At 38.2% G+C, this 19,291-nt stretch overlaps 1 protein-coding gene across 1 annotated transcript in view; it reads left to right on the top strand.

Annotated features, from left to right (window-relative positions):
• Positions 1-9,435, top strand: part of CLEC16A (C-type lectin domain family 16, member A) — a 68,812-nt gene extending 59,377 nt beyond the window's left edge. The window contains 2 exon segments of the mRNA XM_010157040.1: positions 8,989-9,335; positions 9,337-9,435. Of these exon segments, the coding sequence (XP_010155342.1) occupies positions 8,989-9,335; positions 9,337-9,435 (446 nt within the window).
• The last annotated feature ends 9,856 nt before the right edge of the window (positions 9,436-19,291 follow it).

Consider the following 19,291-nt stretch of genomic DNA (forward strand, 5'->3'; position numbering starts at 1 on the left):
GACTAGCTAACACATGGTGATTACACAGAGAAATTATATCATTTGTCAGAAGTCTCAGTATGGATTGGCACTGCCAGAAAACATTTGTTTGACTACATATTCCTTAGCAGTGTAAAAAGGCTCATCTGCAGTGTCCTTTGCTGTACTTGATTCCTCTCTGATCAGTAAGTGAAATGCAACTACAAATTCTTGGCAATAACTGCTAAAAGAAAACTGTGATAAAGGAGATGAAAATAAAATATCTCAATTATTTTTGTTGCTCTAAACAGCATCCTAATTCACAGAAATATCAAACAAGACTATCCTATATGTTTCAAAACAGGTCTTTCAAGTACATATTATCTGTCTTATGTGAGAAACTCAGTAGATCCAGAGCACATAGTCTTCATCTAGCGTAAAAAGATAGTGCCTTACAGAAGAATAATCATAAACTATAGTTAACAAGATTAAAACCTACTTACACAGTATGTTAGCATTTGTATGACAAAATTCTGATTATTTTTCCTGCAATTTAAAAATCCTAATGACAGAAAGCTGCCCATTGGTTTAAAAATAAATGAATACGTGAAAAAGAAACTGACGTGACCACAGAAGAACCCCAAACTCTTCCCCATGCTGCCCACTCCCAAAACCCCCAAAAAAACAAATAAACAAATAAAAAGTAAAAAAAACCCTCAAGAAACAGAGGAAAGGTCTTTTTAATTGCCTGGTTTCAGTCACTTTAACAGTTAGGTTGCGTGAACTGTCCTCCCTTAGCCTGACCTTCACTGTGGCTTAATCATAAAGGGTGTTCAAAATGCCACATCTCATGCAGGAAAAGTCTTGGGGTGTGGGGGGAGGGTGTGGGTTTTTTTGCATAGGATGTAGGTGCTTTAGGAAAGCTAGTTGTGAGGATACAATTCTGTGCCCTACCACCACGAGCATAGTAACCTTGAGCAAAATCAGTCAAAATGAATGTGAGAATCTGCATCAGCTACCTCAGTCCCAAGGCAGTAGCTTGCATTAATCTGCTGCAGGCATGACTTTTGAGTTCAACTCCTGGATTTTGTTCTGCTAACTCTACTCGGAGAGCAGTAACGAAGAGGAAGACAGTGATGGTATGTGTATGAGCAGGTAATTCGGTGAAATAGGCAACGGACAGTTGGCATTGAGGTCCATGCATCCAATCTGCACCTGGTTTAGGGGTTTTGCTGTGGGTCACATTTAGTCTGACCTTTAGGACCAAGCATCCCTGTCATGTATGTGATTGTCTGAAGGACCAATTATCAGTTTAGATGTATGTTGCTGCTAACATTTAAAGTTTATTTGGCACATATTGCAGCATATCTTACCGTTTCCTTGTGAAAGAATCTCATTAATGCACAGAAACTAAAATCAAACTAAAGCAGTAAGTGTGCATAATTCTTCAAAGCTGCTCTAGTGGTCTGAACCAAACTGCTAATGTAGTTCTAGCTGATAATGAACAAGTGATGTTCTAAATAGTTAGAGCTGAGGAGCTGACACAGTGTCTCAAGGTCCATAGTACAGACCAGAGGGGATTCTGAAATCCTTCAGCTGGGGCTTTGGCAGATGGGGACATGGGGAGGGTTTTCTCCAAACCAGGTGTATTTGATGCTTTTTGCTAATCTTCAGCATCAGATCTATACTGTTGTCTGTTCCTGAGTAGGGTTTCTGCAATAACTGATTTGACCAGTTTACTCCAAGTTTGTAATGAATGTTCTCCCTTTTATAGTATTTATATCTAATTGTGAGCTATACTGGGAACAGTTGCCAGGAACATGACCATGAAAGAGATTATCTGGTTGGTATGTCCAGAGAGCTGTTCCGTAGGCTGGTGCATGTACACTGCTGAAACGGTGGTAGTGGCTTGACCACTGCGTGTGTTATATTGGGTCTTACTGACCACTCAGCAAGAGAGTTGTGGAACCAGTTGGTGGTATTCACCCACTGCAGTGTAAACCAAGGTGATCTTTCCTTAACCTGCCGAGGACAGTTGAAACTAAACTGCCTCACGCTGCTGTGAAGCAGAAGAGGCAGCTTGCATGATGTGGAGTGGCTCCTTCAAGGAGGAAGTAACTAGCTGACGAACAGCAAGCAGTTGCCAAGGTCTGTGTTATGCCCCTAGATAGCACTTGAATGCTGCCACCATCTGTCACATACGAATCTCCCCTCTCATTCACCATTCCATTTGAAACACATGTGAGCACATGTGTGCTCTCTATGCCTTCATCCTTCTCTGCTGCCCTGTGTGTTCTGGCAACCGCTCAGGTTGGTGACCATGAGGAGCATGCATGGGTGCTCAGGAACTTCAGACAGGATCAAGGGGAGGATGTGTATGTGGACTTCAAGGAAACTGCCACCCTTAGGAGTAACATCTTAAGCCATTGCAGCGGTTTCTGCTGTAGACTTGTGAATGTAGTGTCCTGAGCTACTGCCTGTTGACAGATTTAAACTGTTCAGAGTTTGATACATTTTAGGTGGTACTTGTAATTTTCAGAGTTGTTTCAGGAAGTTTTGGAACATACATGCTGACTTTAACATAAAACAGTGATAGATGAGAACAAAATAAAGACAAATTGTGTAATTGTGGAGAGAAAATGTTACGAGAGAGAATGTATATAAACAGTTAAACAGTAAAGGAGCTTTCAAGTGTATGGCAGGAAAAAATTAATTTGATGTTTTACTTGCTATCACTCCTGTCTGTGTCAAATCTTAATGTGAGGAGGGAGCTTAACTGAATTTACATATAATTTTATGACTGCTGTGCATGTTTCGGTCATTGTCAGAGAACAATATTTGCAATAACTGCTTTGTCATGAGTAAAATAAACTGTTACGATTCCTGAGTTTATCAGCTAACCTACCTAATAATTGTCACAATACTCCATGGCACTGATGTTTTAAAGCCTAGCAGCTCTCCCCCATTTGCAGTATTTGGGAATTAAGCTTAGCCCTTTACAAGACCTATTCCTTAAAACTGAAAAAGCAGAAGCCATCTCTTTAAGAGAGGAGAATCCCTAGCAAGACAGAAAAATCAGTATGAGGTTCTGCAAATGCTGGTATCAGGTTGGTTTGTTTTTCTCTGTATTTACATGATTATTTTTTTTAATTAACATGTCTGAAGTGTTCTATGCATAAGTGTTCTCTTGCTAGGCAGATTTTAATCATCAAGCTTCTGACCTTAGGATACAGTCTTTTCTTGGCTACACTTGCTGGAACAGTGCACTTCTTTAAAGTGCTTATTTTTATATATGCCAAGGATTAAGATAAAGAAGCTCTTTTACTGTAAGTTAGCAGTCTTCCAGAATTTATGTATGTGTAATGTCATCTATGCTGTATTTTATCACTTTTTAAGTTGTCTTAAGCTTTAAAATGCCATTGGCTTCAGTACTTTATAAAATGTTTACGTTGGAGCAGTGGATATTCAGGACTTCAGAAGGCATTGATCTTCTTTGCCACTTACGCTGTATTTCATACATCTGGCAGATATTGATGGTAAAAGGTCTAAAATAAGTACAAAGAACTGTCCCTTGTTGCAGAGAATATATTGGATTCCAGTCTGTAAAATAAAATTTATATATTCCAAGGAGAGGATGATTAATCAAGCATGGAGAGCCTGTGAGAGCAGCACCTGCCATCTTACTGAAACTGTCCCTGGCTCTGTCCTCTATAATCAGTGATGTCAATGTGGTTTGACCTCTTCTGTTCTATGATGCTAGTAATTTTCTCACTAGGTGAGGGAAGTACTTTTGTTTCTAAAAAGTTTGTAGAAAAGAAACTTTTTTTTGGCTTGTTTCTTTTCTAGAAACTTTCTATGCACCAGGCATCATCATCTGAACTGCTGCTGTCTTTTAAAACACACTGTTTGGCTTTATTATAAACCAAATCTAATACTTCGGTTTCATATCATAAATAGTAGGGCTGCATGGTCTGAAGTATTGTCACAATAGTGCACATCTTACAAATTATGGCCAGTGGAAATCAGAATAATTCTGTGCCACCAGAATTTGTGATAAATAGCTTCTCTCAAGATTTCTAAAGCATGTGAGTAGCTTGTAATGCAAATAAATGCCTGCCAGTCTCTCCGTAGAGTAAGTGCTCTCAGTATTGCCAGACATAGCTCAAAATGCATTATGAACATTTCCAGAGAGGTAAGCAAAAAATGAATTTGGTTAAACTCTCTGATTTCTAATGTCCGAATACTTCCAGCTTCAGAAGTATTTTGCAAACTTCTGAGGCTCTTGGTGTGGTGTCAAATTGTATTCCAGAGACCAGCAGTTATGGATGTGTCCTTGTCACTTACTCTTGTTGCTGCTCTAACATTTATCCTTTGTCTTCATTCCAGTTTCCCTTCCTTGTTTCATTGTTAAAGCCTTCGTATGATATATCGCTGTGTTTTCCTCTAGTAAGGTCTGGCAGGAAAGGACGTCGGCGGGTGTTTAGTCTGTCGGAGGCTGACAGTCACGGTGGACACTGGGTTTAGGTCTTCAAGCAGCAGCTGCAACAGAAACTCACGCAATATCAATTCAGGCAGGTTCCTCCATAAGCTTTCAAGAGCCCATAACAGTTAATAAAACATATTTGGTTTCCATGCTGACAGCAGTGACAGTGAGGTAGGAAACTGAAGAAAGCTTCATAAATATTTCTCTACAGTTTTGGGGGGGAGAATTGCAAAGCAATGATTAGCGGTTTCTGAAAACCTTATCTGCAGTTTCTCTCATGTTTCTTGGCTTTCTTGCCAAAGATGGAGTGTGATAGCAGAATTTCCAGCTTCAAAGCAGCTATGTCTTCATTTGCACAGGGGCAGCCATGGCTGTAGTGGAATGTAGTAAGCACAGGTTCCTGAATGGACGGTAATGCAGGTCCTTGGCTAGCAGCAACAAATCTGTTTATTACTCAGGTAAAACAGACAAGCATTCAGCGTGAGAGTCCTTGGACTGTGATGGCATAAGCTTAATATTCCTATGATCATCAGACTCAGGCAGAAGGCTTTATGGACTGTTTAATTGCCTGAGGAGGGGAAGCAGATGCAAAAAGGATGGAAATGTGCTTCAGACTACCTTCTTATTTATATAACCTGTTTTAACTTGTATCTAATTAATTTCTTTTTTTTTTTAGTCTCACGGCATGAAGATATTTGACTCTGTTAATAATATATAAACACCCTTTTTCATCTTTACTGATTTACTTTACATCTTTTTCACTTAATGTCCATGTATGTTTTTGTTATCCTTTCAAAGTGTGTTGCTGTACAGCTTAGGAGAGTTCTCTGTAGATGATCTTCATTCTTTCCTTTTCCCATTCCTTTCTATCATCTTTCACTAATAATCATCCTTGATGTAAGTTAGTATGACAGAAGTTGAGTGATTTGGATTTTTTTATTGTGATGATAATCTTGGTAGCATTATAGAAGAGGTGAAAAACACCGAAGTAGCTGGAGCCACTGCAACCAGCGAGAGCTAATAATACCCAAAAACTTGCAAAATGACACCCTGTTTTCAAAGCTTGTTTAGTACTTAAACTGGGGATATGTAGTGTTTGTTAGAACTAAACGTTAACATCACAACTGTTTTAAAACAAAACAAAAAATTTCCTTCGCTCTCCCTGGCTTTGTTGCAGCTCTAGGTTATTTTTTTTGCCAGAACACTCTTGCTTAAATACATGGGGGTTGGGGAGACATAAATAGAAAAGCTGTTTTCCCATACTAGATGATAACTTGTTTATATTTAAGAGTAGAGCATATCTTAGTGACTGGTGATTTTATCCAGGTAAAAATGACAATTACTTTTGCTCTTTCTATCCAAAAGTCAAACTGGAACCAAGTGTTAAGAGTTTGAGGTTTTTGAAAGCCAGTTAGTATTTTTATGTGCGGTATAGACAGAAGATCCAGTTAATGGGTAGAGAACTTAATCTCTAAACATACTGGGTACCTTGAAACTCTTTTGAATCAAGAACATGGAACCTATTTGGAGTTTAGAGACCTACATTCTAGTAGTATTCCCTCTTGAGGTTTTTTTTTTTTTTTTTAATCTAGGGTGTATCTTTTTGCCAATTGTTTATTCCAATTTCAGAGACTTGGAGAATCCAGCTCATACATAACTATATATTTATCCACTTGGATCCTTTTCTGAATTGAGTATGACTTCAAAAGGCTTTCAAATGTTGAGCTTCAAAGGTTTTTCTCATTAGTCATTATTGTCCTGAAGCCATGTATTCAATCAACTGAGCAGTTTTATACGTGAAAAATTTTTAACATCAAGAGGATGGTCTGAATTTTTCATTGTAATGCCTCTTAAATGCCAAATTTTCATTCCCAGATGCTGGATCTCCGTCTTCTCTTTTCTATTTAGTTTCCTTAATCTGTAGTCTAGGATTGTTTTCCTCTATTCTTGTATCCAAAATATATAAAAGACGATCATGCTTAAAAATCTACCTGAGTATACATCTCAACTAGCATACAGATTTGGGAGCTTGGCCACAAAGATGTAAGTACCACTTTCACAGCCGTAGTTTATAGCTGTGATTGAAGGGTAAGATTTTTAGAAAGTATTAGTCCAGAAGAGATGACATATTGCAAAATAGTAGTCAGAGCTGTTGATCTTTTCTAGACAATGTTAAAAATTCTCCCTCTCCCACCCCTTTTGTCTACTGGTATTTACTTTTTGCCCCTGCAAGGACAAGTGCCAGTTTGTGAATACCTAGTCATTTTGGCAGTAATGCCACGCTGTGTAACAGAAATCTGTCACTGCTACCCTAAAATGCAGGAACAGTAATAGAAGTGAGGCTCTGACAGTGACTAACAAAATACTGAAAGTAGAGAGAGTTCCTTCTATCAATAGTAAATAAATGCAGGGGGAAGCATTGAAAAGCTGTAAGTTTGTATTCTCTGTTTAGAAATACTGCATCTAAAATACTGGACAGAGCATGTTCTGCTCATGTTCTTTCATAGTTTTATATTTTTTCTGAATGTATTTTCAGACTTTTGGATAGAAAATTTGGGCTTCTTTACTCGAGATACTTTTTTTTTTTTAAATGAAGCCTTTTTTCAAATACTTTTGTGGCATTAAGAAGGGAGTCACTTTAGCATTAATTTAGATCCTACATGGAAGGATTTGGGGAGAATACAGCAAAACAAAAGAATATGTATGTCTGCCATGATTTTAGTAAATGAAAGTATTGAAAGAGTATATTAATATTTTGTTGGAGGTGGGGGAGGAATGATTTAACAAATAAATTGCAGAATCAAAGTGAAATAGCAGAACTGCAATAGAAATCTGCTGTATATAACATTCCTGAGCGGAATGCCATTGGTTGATAAGACTTTATTTACCAGAACATTTCAGGTTTCTGAATCCTGAATTTTGGTGAATATTCACGCTATACTTAAGATAAAAATAATCTTGGCAAAGAACGTTTGATGTTCTTTCAAGATTTTATAAATTCAGAAAGTAAAATCACTGCAAAGAGACTCAGTGGTTTGTGTGTACTTAAATGTTAGTATTTTTGTTGGAATTCAGAGAAATTAGGCTTTTTCAATGTTTTTAGCAGTTCATTTTCCATGCAAGTCTTGCATCATTTCCTCTGTAATCAATCACTACATTCTCACTAAAGCTTCTTGATAGCTACAAAGAAGAATCTGCAGAGTTACTTTGAATCTGTCCTTATTTTTTCAAAAATAACTAGTGATGTCCCTTTTATTTAAAAGGAGACTTCTTTTTACAGTCAATTTTGGTTTTATTAAAGCAAGAAGCTTTAGCCGCTGGTTCAGCAAAAGATAAAATTGGGTGGTTTTCTGATGTAAGAATACACCTTTTTTGGGAGTTATCTTACCAGCAAGGTGTAAACCTGGTAATCTTACTGCTATCTCACTGATTCCTTACTGATACCCCTTCCATTCTCAGCTTTTTGCCTTTTTTTTTTTCCTTACGTTCATGCCTTCTGTTCTTTTACAGGATTAATTGGAACCATATTGAAATGGAAATATTTTTAAGGTCACTGCATATTAAAAACAGAACCCAGTTCTTAGCTTCTGTATTCACTACATTGCCTTGTAGACTTTTCTGCAGATGCCTGTACACTTGAACACATGCTGTTTCTTACAAGAACTCTAAAAATGGTCTGTCTTGAAGCTGGATACCTGTTACTTTAATGGCATCTATTACCCTAGTCTGAAAAGATAAACCCCCCTGAATTTTCTGGGCATGCTTGCTCATACAAGGCTGTGTCGCCTCCTCCATTCCTCTGAGCCAAATGAGCTGTTCACTTGGTAGTTAGCTAGGATGACAATACAGACAGCTGTGCTAATGTTTGGGGGTTTTTCATTGTGTGGGAAGGTGTAACAGCACATCAGTTTCCTGTGGTATGTAGTGCAGATTCCCAATTTTCTGTGGTGTATGCTCCGTGCTCAGGAGCACAGAAAACCAAGCCCGTATAAAAACGGGCCTGGTTTGCAGCACCCTTCAGTGACAGTAAACAAATTCTATTCCTTCCCGTTCTTCCATGGTTCTGCTTTCTGTGGTTGAGGTGTCACATTAGATGAGGGAAAGACTTCCAAATTTTTTAAGAAACCAGCCACCTCTTGGGAAAAGCAGTGATACAGGGGAGTCTTTTTCTTAATTTCTGAATAGCTTCCTGGTATGGGATGGCTATTCATTTTAGTCTATTCTAAATACTGGAGAGGCTGTCTCATTCTTCCCCTCAGTTTCCTCTCTCTAGAATATTTCTGGTATTGCTGCATATTCTAATACTAAATGTGTAAAATTTTCTGGTTCCCAGTTTGAACATGTTCCTGCTGGGATGTTATGTTAGGCCTTCGTGATATGTTGTTTTATTTCTAATTACTAAATAGTGAATGTGTAAGCATAGTGCTTCACAGAACTGCATTTTCCACCCAATTATTCTTTAATCTTTATAAATAATAGCATGCTGTTAGGCTTAATGTATGTACTAAGTAGAATATTGATTGTTTCTTGTTGTTTTCTTTTATTAGATGACACTTCAGCTCCAGAGCAGCCTCAAATGACCATTTCTGGTCAGCTGATAATTTCTGGTCAGACGATGTTGACTGATGAAACTCTTTCAGCTGTCTCAAAGTCTAGCAAGAATGCTGTAAAAAACAGTGACCTAGAAACAGCAAACCTGTCTCCTAGCCTGATTCCTGCACAGCAGCCCACAATATCATTAATAACAGATGACAATACGGATGCACTAAGTGTAGAGTCGCTTACACTGGTGCCACCAGTTGATCCACACAGCATTCGAACGTTCAGCTGCATTCCTCCATCCTCTTTGAGATCTGAAGTTGAAGTTAGCGAGGTAAAAGAGGTAGAGGAAGAATGTTCTGACTAAAGCCAGCCTGCAGGCTCTGGTAAACAGTGAAGCAAATGCAACCAAATTTGTTTTTAATTTGGGAGCGCAGATACTTCATGAAGCCTGAGAGGCCATCTGGTCTGCAAGAAGAGGCCCACGGATGAGTGTGGGCAGCTTTGAGTGACGCTTAGCAGACACTTAGCGTATTTAAACTGGAGAAAAGAAATAACTTTTGAATCTGGACTGGTTGCTTCCTACCAATTTCTGCTATCCAAGAACATGAAAGTATTCCAAAGCACCTACTGTATTTCTGTTATAGAGTTCCAGCTGCAGGAACCAAGTTAATTGTAAAAGGTCTACAGTATTATGGCAAAGTGAAGAAATTTTTGGATCCCTGCCTTCAGGATATTGTATCATTACTTCTGAAACTGGAGACATACCATTGACCAGAAAAACAATATATATGGTAGTACAGAGAGTACATTTCTATTTGAGACATGGTGTGTTTTTCACTTTGGTGTGGGGTTTTTTGTTGGGTGTTTTTTTGTTTTGGTTTGTTTTTTAAATCCTGATCTCATTCATCTTTTGGGAGTCTGCATGATATCAGCAGGCTTGGCCACTTTCAGTGTTGTCTTCATAGGACTCCAGACTTCAATATTGGTTTTCCATGTGTAATATTTATTTCAAGGTTTGATTCAAACCAAGATATATACCAAACAATTTTTTAAAAGGTAAAAGCCTGAAATTTAATGACAAATGCTTATTCAAATTAACATAAGGGATTTTTGAGACTACTTTAGTCCTTGTTTAGCCAGCTGCAGAGGAATATGAAGTATTTTTAAGAGGTTGCTATAGCTTGTTTGTTTGCTTCTGACAGTGAAATTACTACAGCTCTGAGGAATGATATCCTTGCTACTGGAGGACAGCTTCTAGAAGCAGAGACAGTTTTACTCAAAAGAGGTTTTTTTGAATTTTTCATCTCCAGGTAGGAAGAAGGTCACCACATCTAACTGACAATTCCTTTGCAAGTCTGAAACTCAAAAGCAAAGGTATTATGTAGTTGTTTTTCCTGTCTGGGATAGTATCACAGTTAAACACCATTGCTACATAGAAGTGATTCTGAGTTTGTGCTTGCCATACATGGCTTCCTAGATCCTGATACCAACTTGACAGAAAGTAGTGGAAAAGCACTGATTAAAATTTGATTTTTGGGAGGGGGGGATTTGATACACAATTTAACATGATTGGAATTTAAAATTTCTCATTAATTTCCATGTGTGTTAATTTAAATTACTTGTTATTATGGGTCTGCACATAATATTGAGTGTGCTTTCTGGCTGTCAAATATTGAAGGCTACTATTTACTTGGTATTGTGATTTCAGTCATCAGTTTCTTTCCTCAGTCTGTCTCTACTAACATTGATTTCACATCAAGTGGGTGAATCTGAAAGTTTTTATCTACTTCCCAGTCTCTTACTGTGCCTCTTCCTGGCTGTCAGATGGAATACTTGAACTGGTTTTAATTGTTATATTTATGTATGAGATCGAATAATCCACAGGTATAACTTTGCTTGCTTTTTCTATCTTTTCCTTCAGGTAATAACTTAATCTTTGTAAAACATGTGTACGAGGTGTCTGCTATTGAACGCCAGCAAATTTTTTTCTTCCCTTGTTAGCTTTTGCATACAATTTCGCTGATTACTGGTTTTCTGCAGCTTCTGCTTTGTCTCAAATTGAATTAACCAATATTATGACCATTCCGGAGTGACCCAAACTGTAAATGAATTCTGAGTTAGGTGTCCTAAGCACTGCTATGCATATGGGATGAGAACTTGGCACTGTGGGAGTAAGACCCTACCTGTTTTTTTGGTCGTATGCTAAGGTTGAGTTTATACTGTGGTCATCATTGCAGCTAATGTATGTGTACCTGGGCAAGCCTAGACATCAGTAGCAATTTGTGCATAAGGACCACATAAATTTTTATTAGCTGAACTGATTGCAGTCTAGACTTCTTCTAGTATGTTGGAGCATTATACTGTAGCCCCAGTAATATTCTGAAGATCATTATAAAAAATGTCTTATTTAATTTGAAAGCATTTTATGTTAGCTGTTAACCTTAACTCTTGACCTAGATTACACAAAATGCCACTGTGCGGCAGAGTTCCCTTAAATAGCATTAATTTTAGACAGGGAAACCCTGATCTTTATTTATCTAATTTCTAATTCACTTCTAGCAAGATTAGGATCATGCACAAGGAGTCTTTTTAATGAGTATGCCTAATCTCACCCTTGAGCCATACTGCACAAGCAGTAGGAAAAAGAGAAAGAAAGCTGGCTTTGTGCTTTTCCTTGCCTTTGAGTGGCTTTTAAATGTTGTGACCAGTTGTCTACTGAGGGTTTCACAGGAAATGAATGAGATACATACTAATATTAGGAGAATAGAAGACTAGGTCTACTGTCTAGTCTACTAGCTGGCCAAGGGGTGATAAGGTGGGATATCTTTTAGGAGTTCTATCAAAAGCTCTCTGCAAAAAAATGGAATTACACTAGGAAAGCTCAGACTGCACCAGCTTTACCAGTGTTGTGGTGTTATATAAATGCCACAACTGGTGCAGATCAACCTAAATCTCTGGTTATGCCACAGAAGCAATTGATTTTTTTACTTGTTTGCCTCTAGTATTAAGGCATACATGTATACAATTTGACTGTGCTTCATGCTGCATTAGGAGACCTCAGAATGTAAAAGCTCTGGAGAAGCTGAAATAATCTGTCGTCGGCAATTTCTTATCTCTGCAAGTATGGTGTTGCTCATCTACAATTCCTTGAAGAGTATCGTATCTATCTCTCCCTTATCAGAAAAACTTAAAGGCTGTTTCCTTATCCCCCTTTCACTGTAAAAAGGAAATTGAACCAAGAAAGTATTAGCACATCAGCCACAAATGTCATTTTTTTCTAAACAAAAATTGATTTGAGTCAGTGTAACATTCACCCTTTTTAACCAAATCCAAATACCAAGTTATAGATGTTTAGCAGCTGCTCAGTTGGTGAGCAGGTCAGTGGTCAGCTGACCATTCAAAAGGTTCACAGTTTCATTGTAATACTGCAGAGGGGAGGAAGAATCACTTTAAAATAAATATAGCAGTGTTCCAGAACAAAATGCCAACATTTTGGAGAGCTCCTAAATTCTCAGTGTTTGTTTGTAGAGGCCATGCCTACCTTCAGACATATTTTGTTAACATAAACCAGTTCCAATATTCTCTTCCTTTTGATGAGAAGTTGAAGAAGCCAAGGCATACTGAATGTTACTTCCTATTTTATGGTCTGTGTGTCTCATTTTACTAAGATACTGTTTAACACAACTACGTGTTGCCTTCGCTGTTGGGTCTCACTGCCTCTTGCTGGTCCTCTTGGCTTTTCTGTCATCCAGATTACAACCATGAACAAGACTGAAGCTGTTTACTTGTGAAGAGAGCAACGGCAACAAACGCTTGGTGATTCGGTAGAGAAGGGGAGGGAGGAAAAATTAGTGCCCAATTCTAATGTCTGCTTCACCATGGAACTAATGCTTGCAGTGTCAAAGTTGTATGCAAAAATCAGTTGTTTTCCAGAAATCTTTGATACAGAAAGAAACCAAAGGTTAAGCTTCCTGCACCTCATTTTATAAACTGTGTGGATTAAACCAAATTCATTAGAAATCTGGTCACGTATATTACTATTAAAAGCTGTATTTTGTGTATGAAGTCGTGAATTATATATAGTGTAAGGACTGAACTCATTTATATTCTCCACTGCTAATTCATGATAAACTAAAATTCTGACTTCTTTTCCTTCAGTTAGGCTGGACTTGGGAAAAAAAAAAAAAAAGATAGAAACTTAGACCTGTTAAGCTCCGCAACATTCTTTGCTTTACAACACAGTTGGAATTTTTCCTTGAAGTCACTTGGTGAGGGAAAAACTCTGAATATCTTACAGAATTCATTTACTTCTTGTTGCTAAAGGACAGGTATGTGACATATAAGAACTCTTCTTCCATATCCAGAATTTAAGACTAAAATCTAGGTCAGTATTCAGTTTTTTAAGTCAATGTCCAGTGATTCATGTAGATCCTTTGCCCAATAGACAGAATACAGAGGGTAATAATGTTCCTTTGTGGATTTGAAGTATTCTTGTGAGTAGAATTTTAAAATTGATGGTTAAAATAGTTTGTTTATAGCAAAATCAGCCGTCTTTAGGATTGAAATTACTGTGGGTTTTGGGTTTTTTTTTCTAATTAAGCAATAAGACATGAATGACTATAACTTCCATACTTACTGCAAGTGGTCTGGGATGAGATCTTTAAGCAATCTAGGAATTCAGTAATTGCCCTGCAATTGAGTGTCATTGTGCTAATGGTAAATTAAACTTAAAACAGCATGCTTGGAGATATGGGTAAGCTATCAGATAAGCAGGTCAAACTGTGTGTAAGTATGAAGCCACTTCATAAAAGTAAACACTTTAACAGCACGGTGCTGTCAGTGCTCTAGTGTAAACAGTCACTCTTTTCGCTGCACACCTTATAGGTAGATAACTACAGAACAGCCTAATGAAGAGTTCCACTGACGGCATGTAGTGCTCTTCCAAACACCCCACCCTACTAGACATTCTGACCTTGGCTTTACTAACCAGCAAAAGATAAATGGTGAGTTGCTTTTAAAAGAGCATGGCACAGGCAGCTGTCGTCTAGGAAACTGGTTTAGTCCTATAGTAGAAGGAAAGACTTGCAGAGGCATCAAGTGGGGGCATCAGAGAGGTCTAGGCATTTTGCCTAAAGGATGGTGAGTCTCCTTGATGAGTCTCCTACTTATTTGCAAGCAACTTAATGTTAAGCATCTAAGTAGATGTTGAAAATTCTCTTCCTGTTACTGTCATTCTTCTTGAAAGAGTTTTTTGGTATGCCACGTTTAACCATCACTGGCCCACCCTAGGATATCTAGAAGTGTTTGGAGTGGTTTTCCTATGCTAAACCTGCTCTGTTGCTCTGACCTTTCCCAACATTTGCAGCATGATTTAGAAATAAATATGATCACTCTTACTGTCTCCTGTTGGCTTCTGAAAGGCAGATCGTGGTCCAAGCAGGGCTTGCTAGGGTGGGATGTTTTTAGGTGGGGAGGGAGGGGGGAAGTGCTTGGGGTTTTTTCCTGCTGCCCAGGATTTTTTTGAGCAGCAGCAAAGACATGGGAGATGCGTTCTGGACTAAGTCTCGAACAGGATGTTCTTTCATATGGAAACGTATTTTTACATTATATTTGTACAGAATCTTCCCTATTTTGATCTCCCAAAATTTTTAGACTTGTGCATTGCTCAGATCTGGCTTCTTTTGCAAGGTACTGTAAAATACTTATTTTATGTTTGTTAATGTGTTATAAATGTAAAGCTAAATTTTGCTTGTCTAATAAATGTGCACTGTGCTGGTATCTGTTTTATTGTTTTCCTAACTTGAATTCATAGGTTCTTCAGATGAAAAGGAAAAAATTGAGTCATTGTTGTGACTGTCTTGTTGGCATAAATAAATGTATGGAATGCATTTATTTAGAAAAAGGGCTTAAGAAGCAGGTAGTGACTAAGAATACTTGCTGATGGCAAAAGGTAGATTTAAATGTGGTTCAGACTAGCATACAGTGTTCCCAAAATTCCTTTGAGATCGTAATCTTAAAATACATGAGTGTTTTCATCTTGTTCTCTCCATTGCTTTTGGTTATGGGTACGCACACTAAAGTGGGTTTAAGACAGTAATTGCAGTCTGGTAACTCAAGTATGTATGAGGAGATGAGAAGGTCTGAGGTTTTGTGTTTGGGAGTATTTAAGGACAAACTGTAGCGAAATTTAAAATGATGACAGTTTTGAAAAGGATTGAGAACAGGTTCCCGTGTGTGAATGTATAGACTATGAGAATTTCTAGGAGCTTTGTTGCACCCAGGGATAGCACTGAACAATGCATTGGTACACTCTAGGGGACCTGCTGGAAGCATTTTAAACTTTAGGGAGTAGCTTTAGGCATCTCCACTTGTGAATAGGTGTGTTGACATTTTTGTTGCAAACTTTCTACTTTATTTTGAGCTGTTTTATAAGTTTGTTTTAAGTGCAAAGAGGGGGAAATGTATTTTTCTAGAAGAATGAATGTACCTGGGATTTAAACACTACATAAAGCATTTAATGAACGTGGAAGACTGTCCTATGAAATATATTTCAATAAAGTTGTGTCTGAAATCTACTTCATTTGGGGGAAAAAAAACCCTGAACATGCACTTACATTTATATAGAGAAAAAGCCCAAACACGGGGTGAATTGAATTGAATTCTGAGATGTCTTTCTGCAGGCAATAAGTATTAATTATTTAATGTAAGTTATGTTAGACATTTGGAGTAAATGTGACAATATCATATGTTAATTTAAAAAACATTGTAAATAAGTGTCTGGGAAGGGAGTGAAATTAGAAAATATTGGTGTATGTTTCTGAAATCTGGATTTCTATAGCTGAGTCTGTATTTGCTGGCATTAATCCTGTGTCATGGCTATTGAAAACCTGGACAAGAATGAACAATAGACCTTTCTTTGTAAATGGAACTTGGCAATAAAAATGGTGTTACTAAGAAAACTTCCTTCCCTTTCATGTGCTGTTGCTGGATTTGATGCCCAAGGACATTCAATAACAGTGAAATGCCAATTTGCAGAAGCTTGCTTTTGTTAAGGAGAATGGTGTGCATATGTGAATGTCAGGCCTTTTAATCTTTAGGCTGAAGACAGAAACAGCCAATGTATTTTTGCATTGTGTATGCAGGAAAGAGACAGCATGAGAGAGCAGGAAAGGAGCTTGTAGAGGTGATGGAAAGTAGATGAGTCCAAGGGTTAAGAGTGGCTGGGCAACATTTAAAACGTCTGTGAACCACTTTGAAAAGTGCCTGTCATGTGTGATTTCTTCCCCAAATATATCCTTGCACCCTTTGCCTCTTTCTGTGGTGCATGTTGCCAGTTCAGTTTATGGATTAAATCCAGCCGAGTTATTAGTTGGATTCTTGTTAATTAGCCTCTCCATCTATAGGAATTAATTACAGTCAATACACATTCATTGTGAAATGTTATTTCTCAAACTAGGCATTGCTCCAGAAGCTTTCTTAGGAAGGAATTAAATCACATTGTACTGTGAAATAAGCCAGCTAGGTATCATAGCTAGGAGACAACACCATGATGTACTATACGATGCAAATATCGAAACATGGTGTATTGGGAAAAATGAGCTTAAATCTGATCCTGGCAGTTGGAACATGTCAATAATACTGCTTTAAGGATACCAATTTTACAATCTGTGGCCAGGAATTTCCCTTCTGTTTGAAACGGTTTTGTGATTCCTGTATTATTCTGGTGCCTTGGAACTTTCCCAGCCTTTTGCCTAGTCTCTTTCTCTGTTTCTGTACAAGATCTTTTTAGCCTTGGATATTGAGTCAGGTTCAGCACCTTGCCCAGTGTTACTAGTGGTCAGAGGTGGAGTGAAAGCACAGTCTCAAGCCCTCTTCTCATTCTGACAGGGATGAGAATGAACGTGACAAAAATGCAGTGCTGTACTGGCCCATTCTTAGTCCCCACGAATACCTAAGCGTAGCCACTTGAACAGTCCTTTAATAGGTAAATCCACGTCTTTATGCTGGAGTTATCTTATTGTTATATAAATAAGAAAGTGGAACTGTCAGTATGTGTTTATCAAAGTAACCTTTGGTTAAGTAAGGTAGCATTTGGTGATTGGTATCTTTATTCTTTGACACCTAAACTGCTTAGTTTGTTTGTGGATCAAGGCAAGAGTTCATGGGGATTGCGTGGATGCAGCTGTTTGGTAGGGGAGAAGAAATTGCATCCCCAGCTGCTGCCGTGTTAGAGCTTGGGTGAAGACAAAAGCTGCACTGGCACTTTCTGACAATCTTTTTGAGTATGTGGTGCATACACCTGGGAATGCAAGCTCACTGTTCGTGTGAGTGTATTCCCTGAATGCTCCATGGAATTTTAAGTTGATACCTTCTGCCTCTTCAATAAGGAGAAGTGGTGAGAGTTGCAACACCTGGAGTTGCAAGTCACCACTGGCAAAGTTAGAAGAAAGGTTCGCACACAGTGAAGGCAGTTGAGCTGATGGGGAGTCAGTCGGTCAGTCTGGCTGGATGGCGATAGGTTCGTCTGGTTTTAGCTCATGGGTTCTATGAACAGCTTGTCTGCAAACGTGCAGATCTCAAAATTCTTACTGATTTTGGATGCCCATTCTCTAAAATGGGTTTTTAGAGGTGAAATCTTCAGATTGTCAAGTGCCTTATTATTCAGGCTTGTATTATGAGATCTGAAATACGTTGAAAGCTTTTGCCTGTCCTCAGAGACTCGCTCTACAGAGTTGAGAAATGTTGTGCGTGTTGAATGGAAAATACTGATCTCATCATTCCAGCCTCACTGTCTTGCCTCCAAATAAAGGTTTGTGTTTCTCATAGGCCACAGTTTAATTTTTTTTTTTGTCCTGCTTGGATGACTGATAAGGACAGATGAATACTTGGGCTCTGTTTCTTAGTTACACATAATTTTTCTCAGCTTTAGTATGCAATAAACATTGTGACACAAGATGGGGAAAAAAAAGCTGCTGTTGTACTGCAGAAATAAATTTTGACTTTAAGTTAATTGGATGAAGATATCTTTGTGTAAAGTTGTCCTTATTTTCAGAACATTTATTTGAAACAGATTTAAGCTGCTGAGAAGCTTAGAAAAACTTCTAAAACTACAAGGTACACTTAAAACTTACGCAGATGAAATGAGTGCTGTGAGCCGTTGTAGTGACCCAATCATCTGAGCTAAGCTGGTTGTAGGAGTTAATGTGATCAGCTCAGAAACAAAGAATGATGATTTATTCTAGCCTCTTGCCAGCAAACTTACTAAAACAATTGTTACAAAATTTGGAGAAGAGGTTTATTTTAGAAGAGGTTTATTTTAGTATAGTTGTTAACCGTAGCGTGTTTCCTGAGGCTTCCTGCCTCTGCTGCTCTTCCAAACTTGGTCACTTATTTACTCTTTACTCCAACAACATTGCTCTTGTCAAGGATTTAAATGGGCTGTAAACATGACTGACTTTGTGAGACGTCTGTATGAAGCTGAAACAATAGAACAAAAGTCTGCATAAAACGAAGAAGTTAATGAAACTCAGAGGTACCTCAGTGTATGTACCAGCAGCAGCATCCCCACGAGCTCTTTCTGGAAAGGTGTAGTTGTTGCAGTAATATTTCAAATATATCAACTTCACCCTATTGCAGAAGGGCTGGGAAGCGTCATGTTGATCTGGTGGTAGTTACCAAACTGGGGGTAAGGAAAAGTTGATTACACAGTTAAGGTAACTTGCTTTTTATTTCCAGCTGCTGTTTGACATGGCATGTTGAGTCAAGAAGGCAGCCAAGTCAGACTGTATCACCACTACAGAGATAGTCGGAGCTTGCTCCCCCTCAACAGCCAGAGCTACCAGAAATAGAAGAAGGAGTTTCTGAATGTGGAGAGAGGTGGAACCACTATAATGTCTTAGAGAAAAGAATTTCAAGTTAGCAGAGGGAGGCAGGGTCTATAAAAGACAAAAGTAGTCTCTCTTTTCCTAAGAGAACCTGGTTGTAATGATAATATGGATGTGCACACACTACTTCTGCCCTGTGTAACAGTGAAAACACTCTGTCCAGCCTCTAACGCTGAGGAGATATTGCTTGCATCTGTCCCCTCTTAAACAAAAGTAGTAATCAAGCCAGTAGACTATGCAATAACAATTATTGGACTTACTCCTGGCTGTCACTTGTGAACTGAAATACTTGTACTCACACTTATCCCACTTGCTTTACTCCTCTGATGCATCCTGATAGATGACTAATTAATACTATAATATTGTTAATATTAAGGCTAGTAGATAAGGTCTCCGAAGTTACATATTGCTGAGAAGGGGAAGA

This window comes from Eurypyga helias, unplaced genomic scaffold (assembly GCF_000690775.1).
Source record: "Eurypyga helias isolate BGI_N326 unplaced genomic scaffold, ASM69077v1 scaffold9278, whole genome shotgun sequence".
In the NCBI taxonomy this organism is placed as follows: Eukaryota; Metazoa; Chordata; class Aves; order Eurypygiformes; family Eurypygidae; genus Eurypyga; species Eurypyga helias.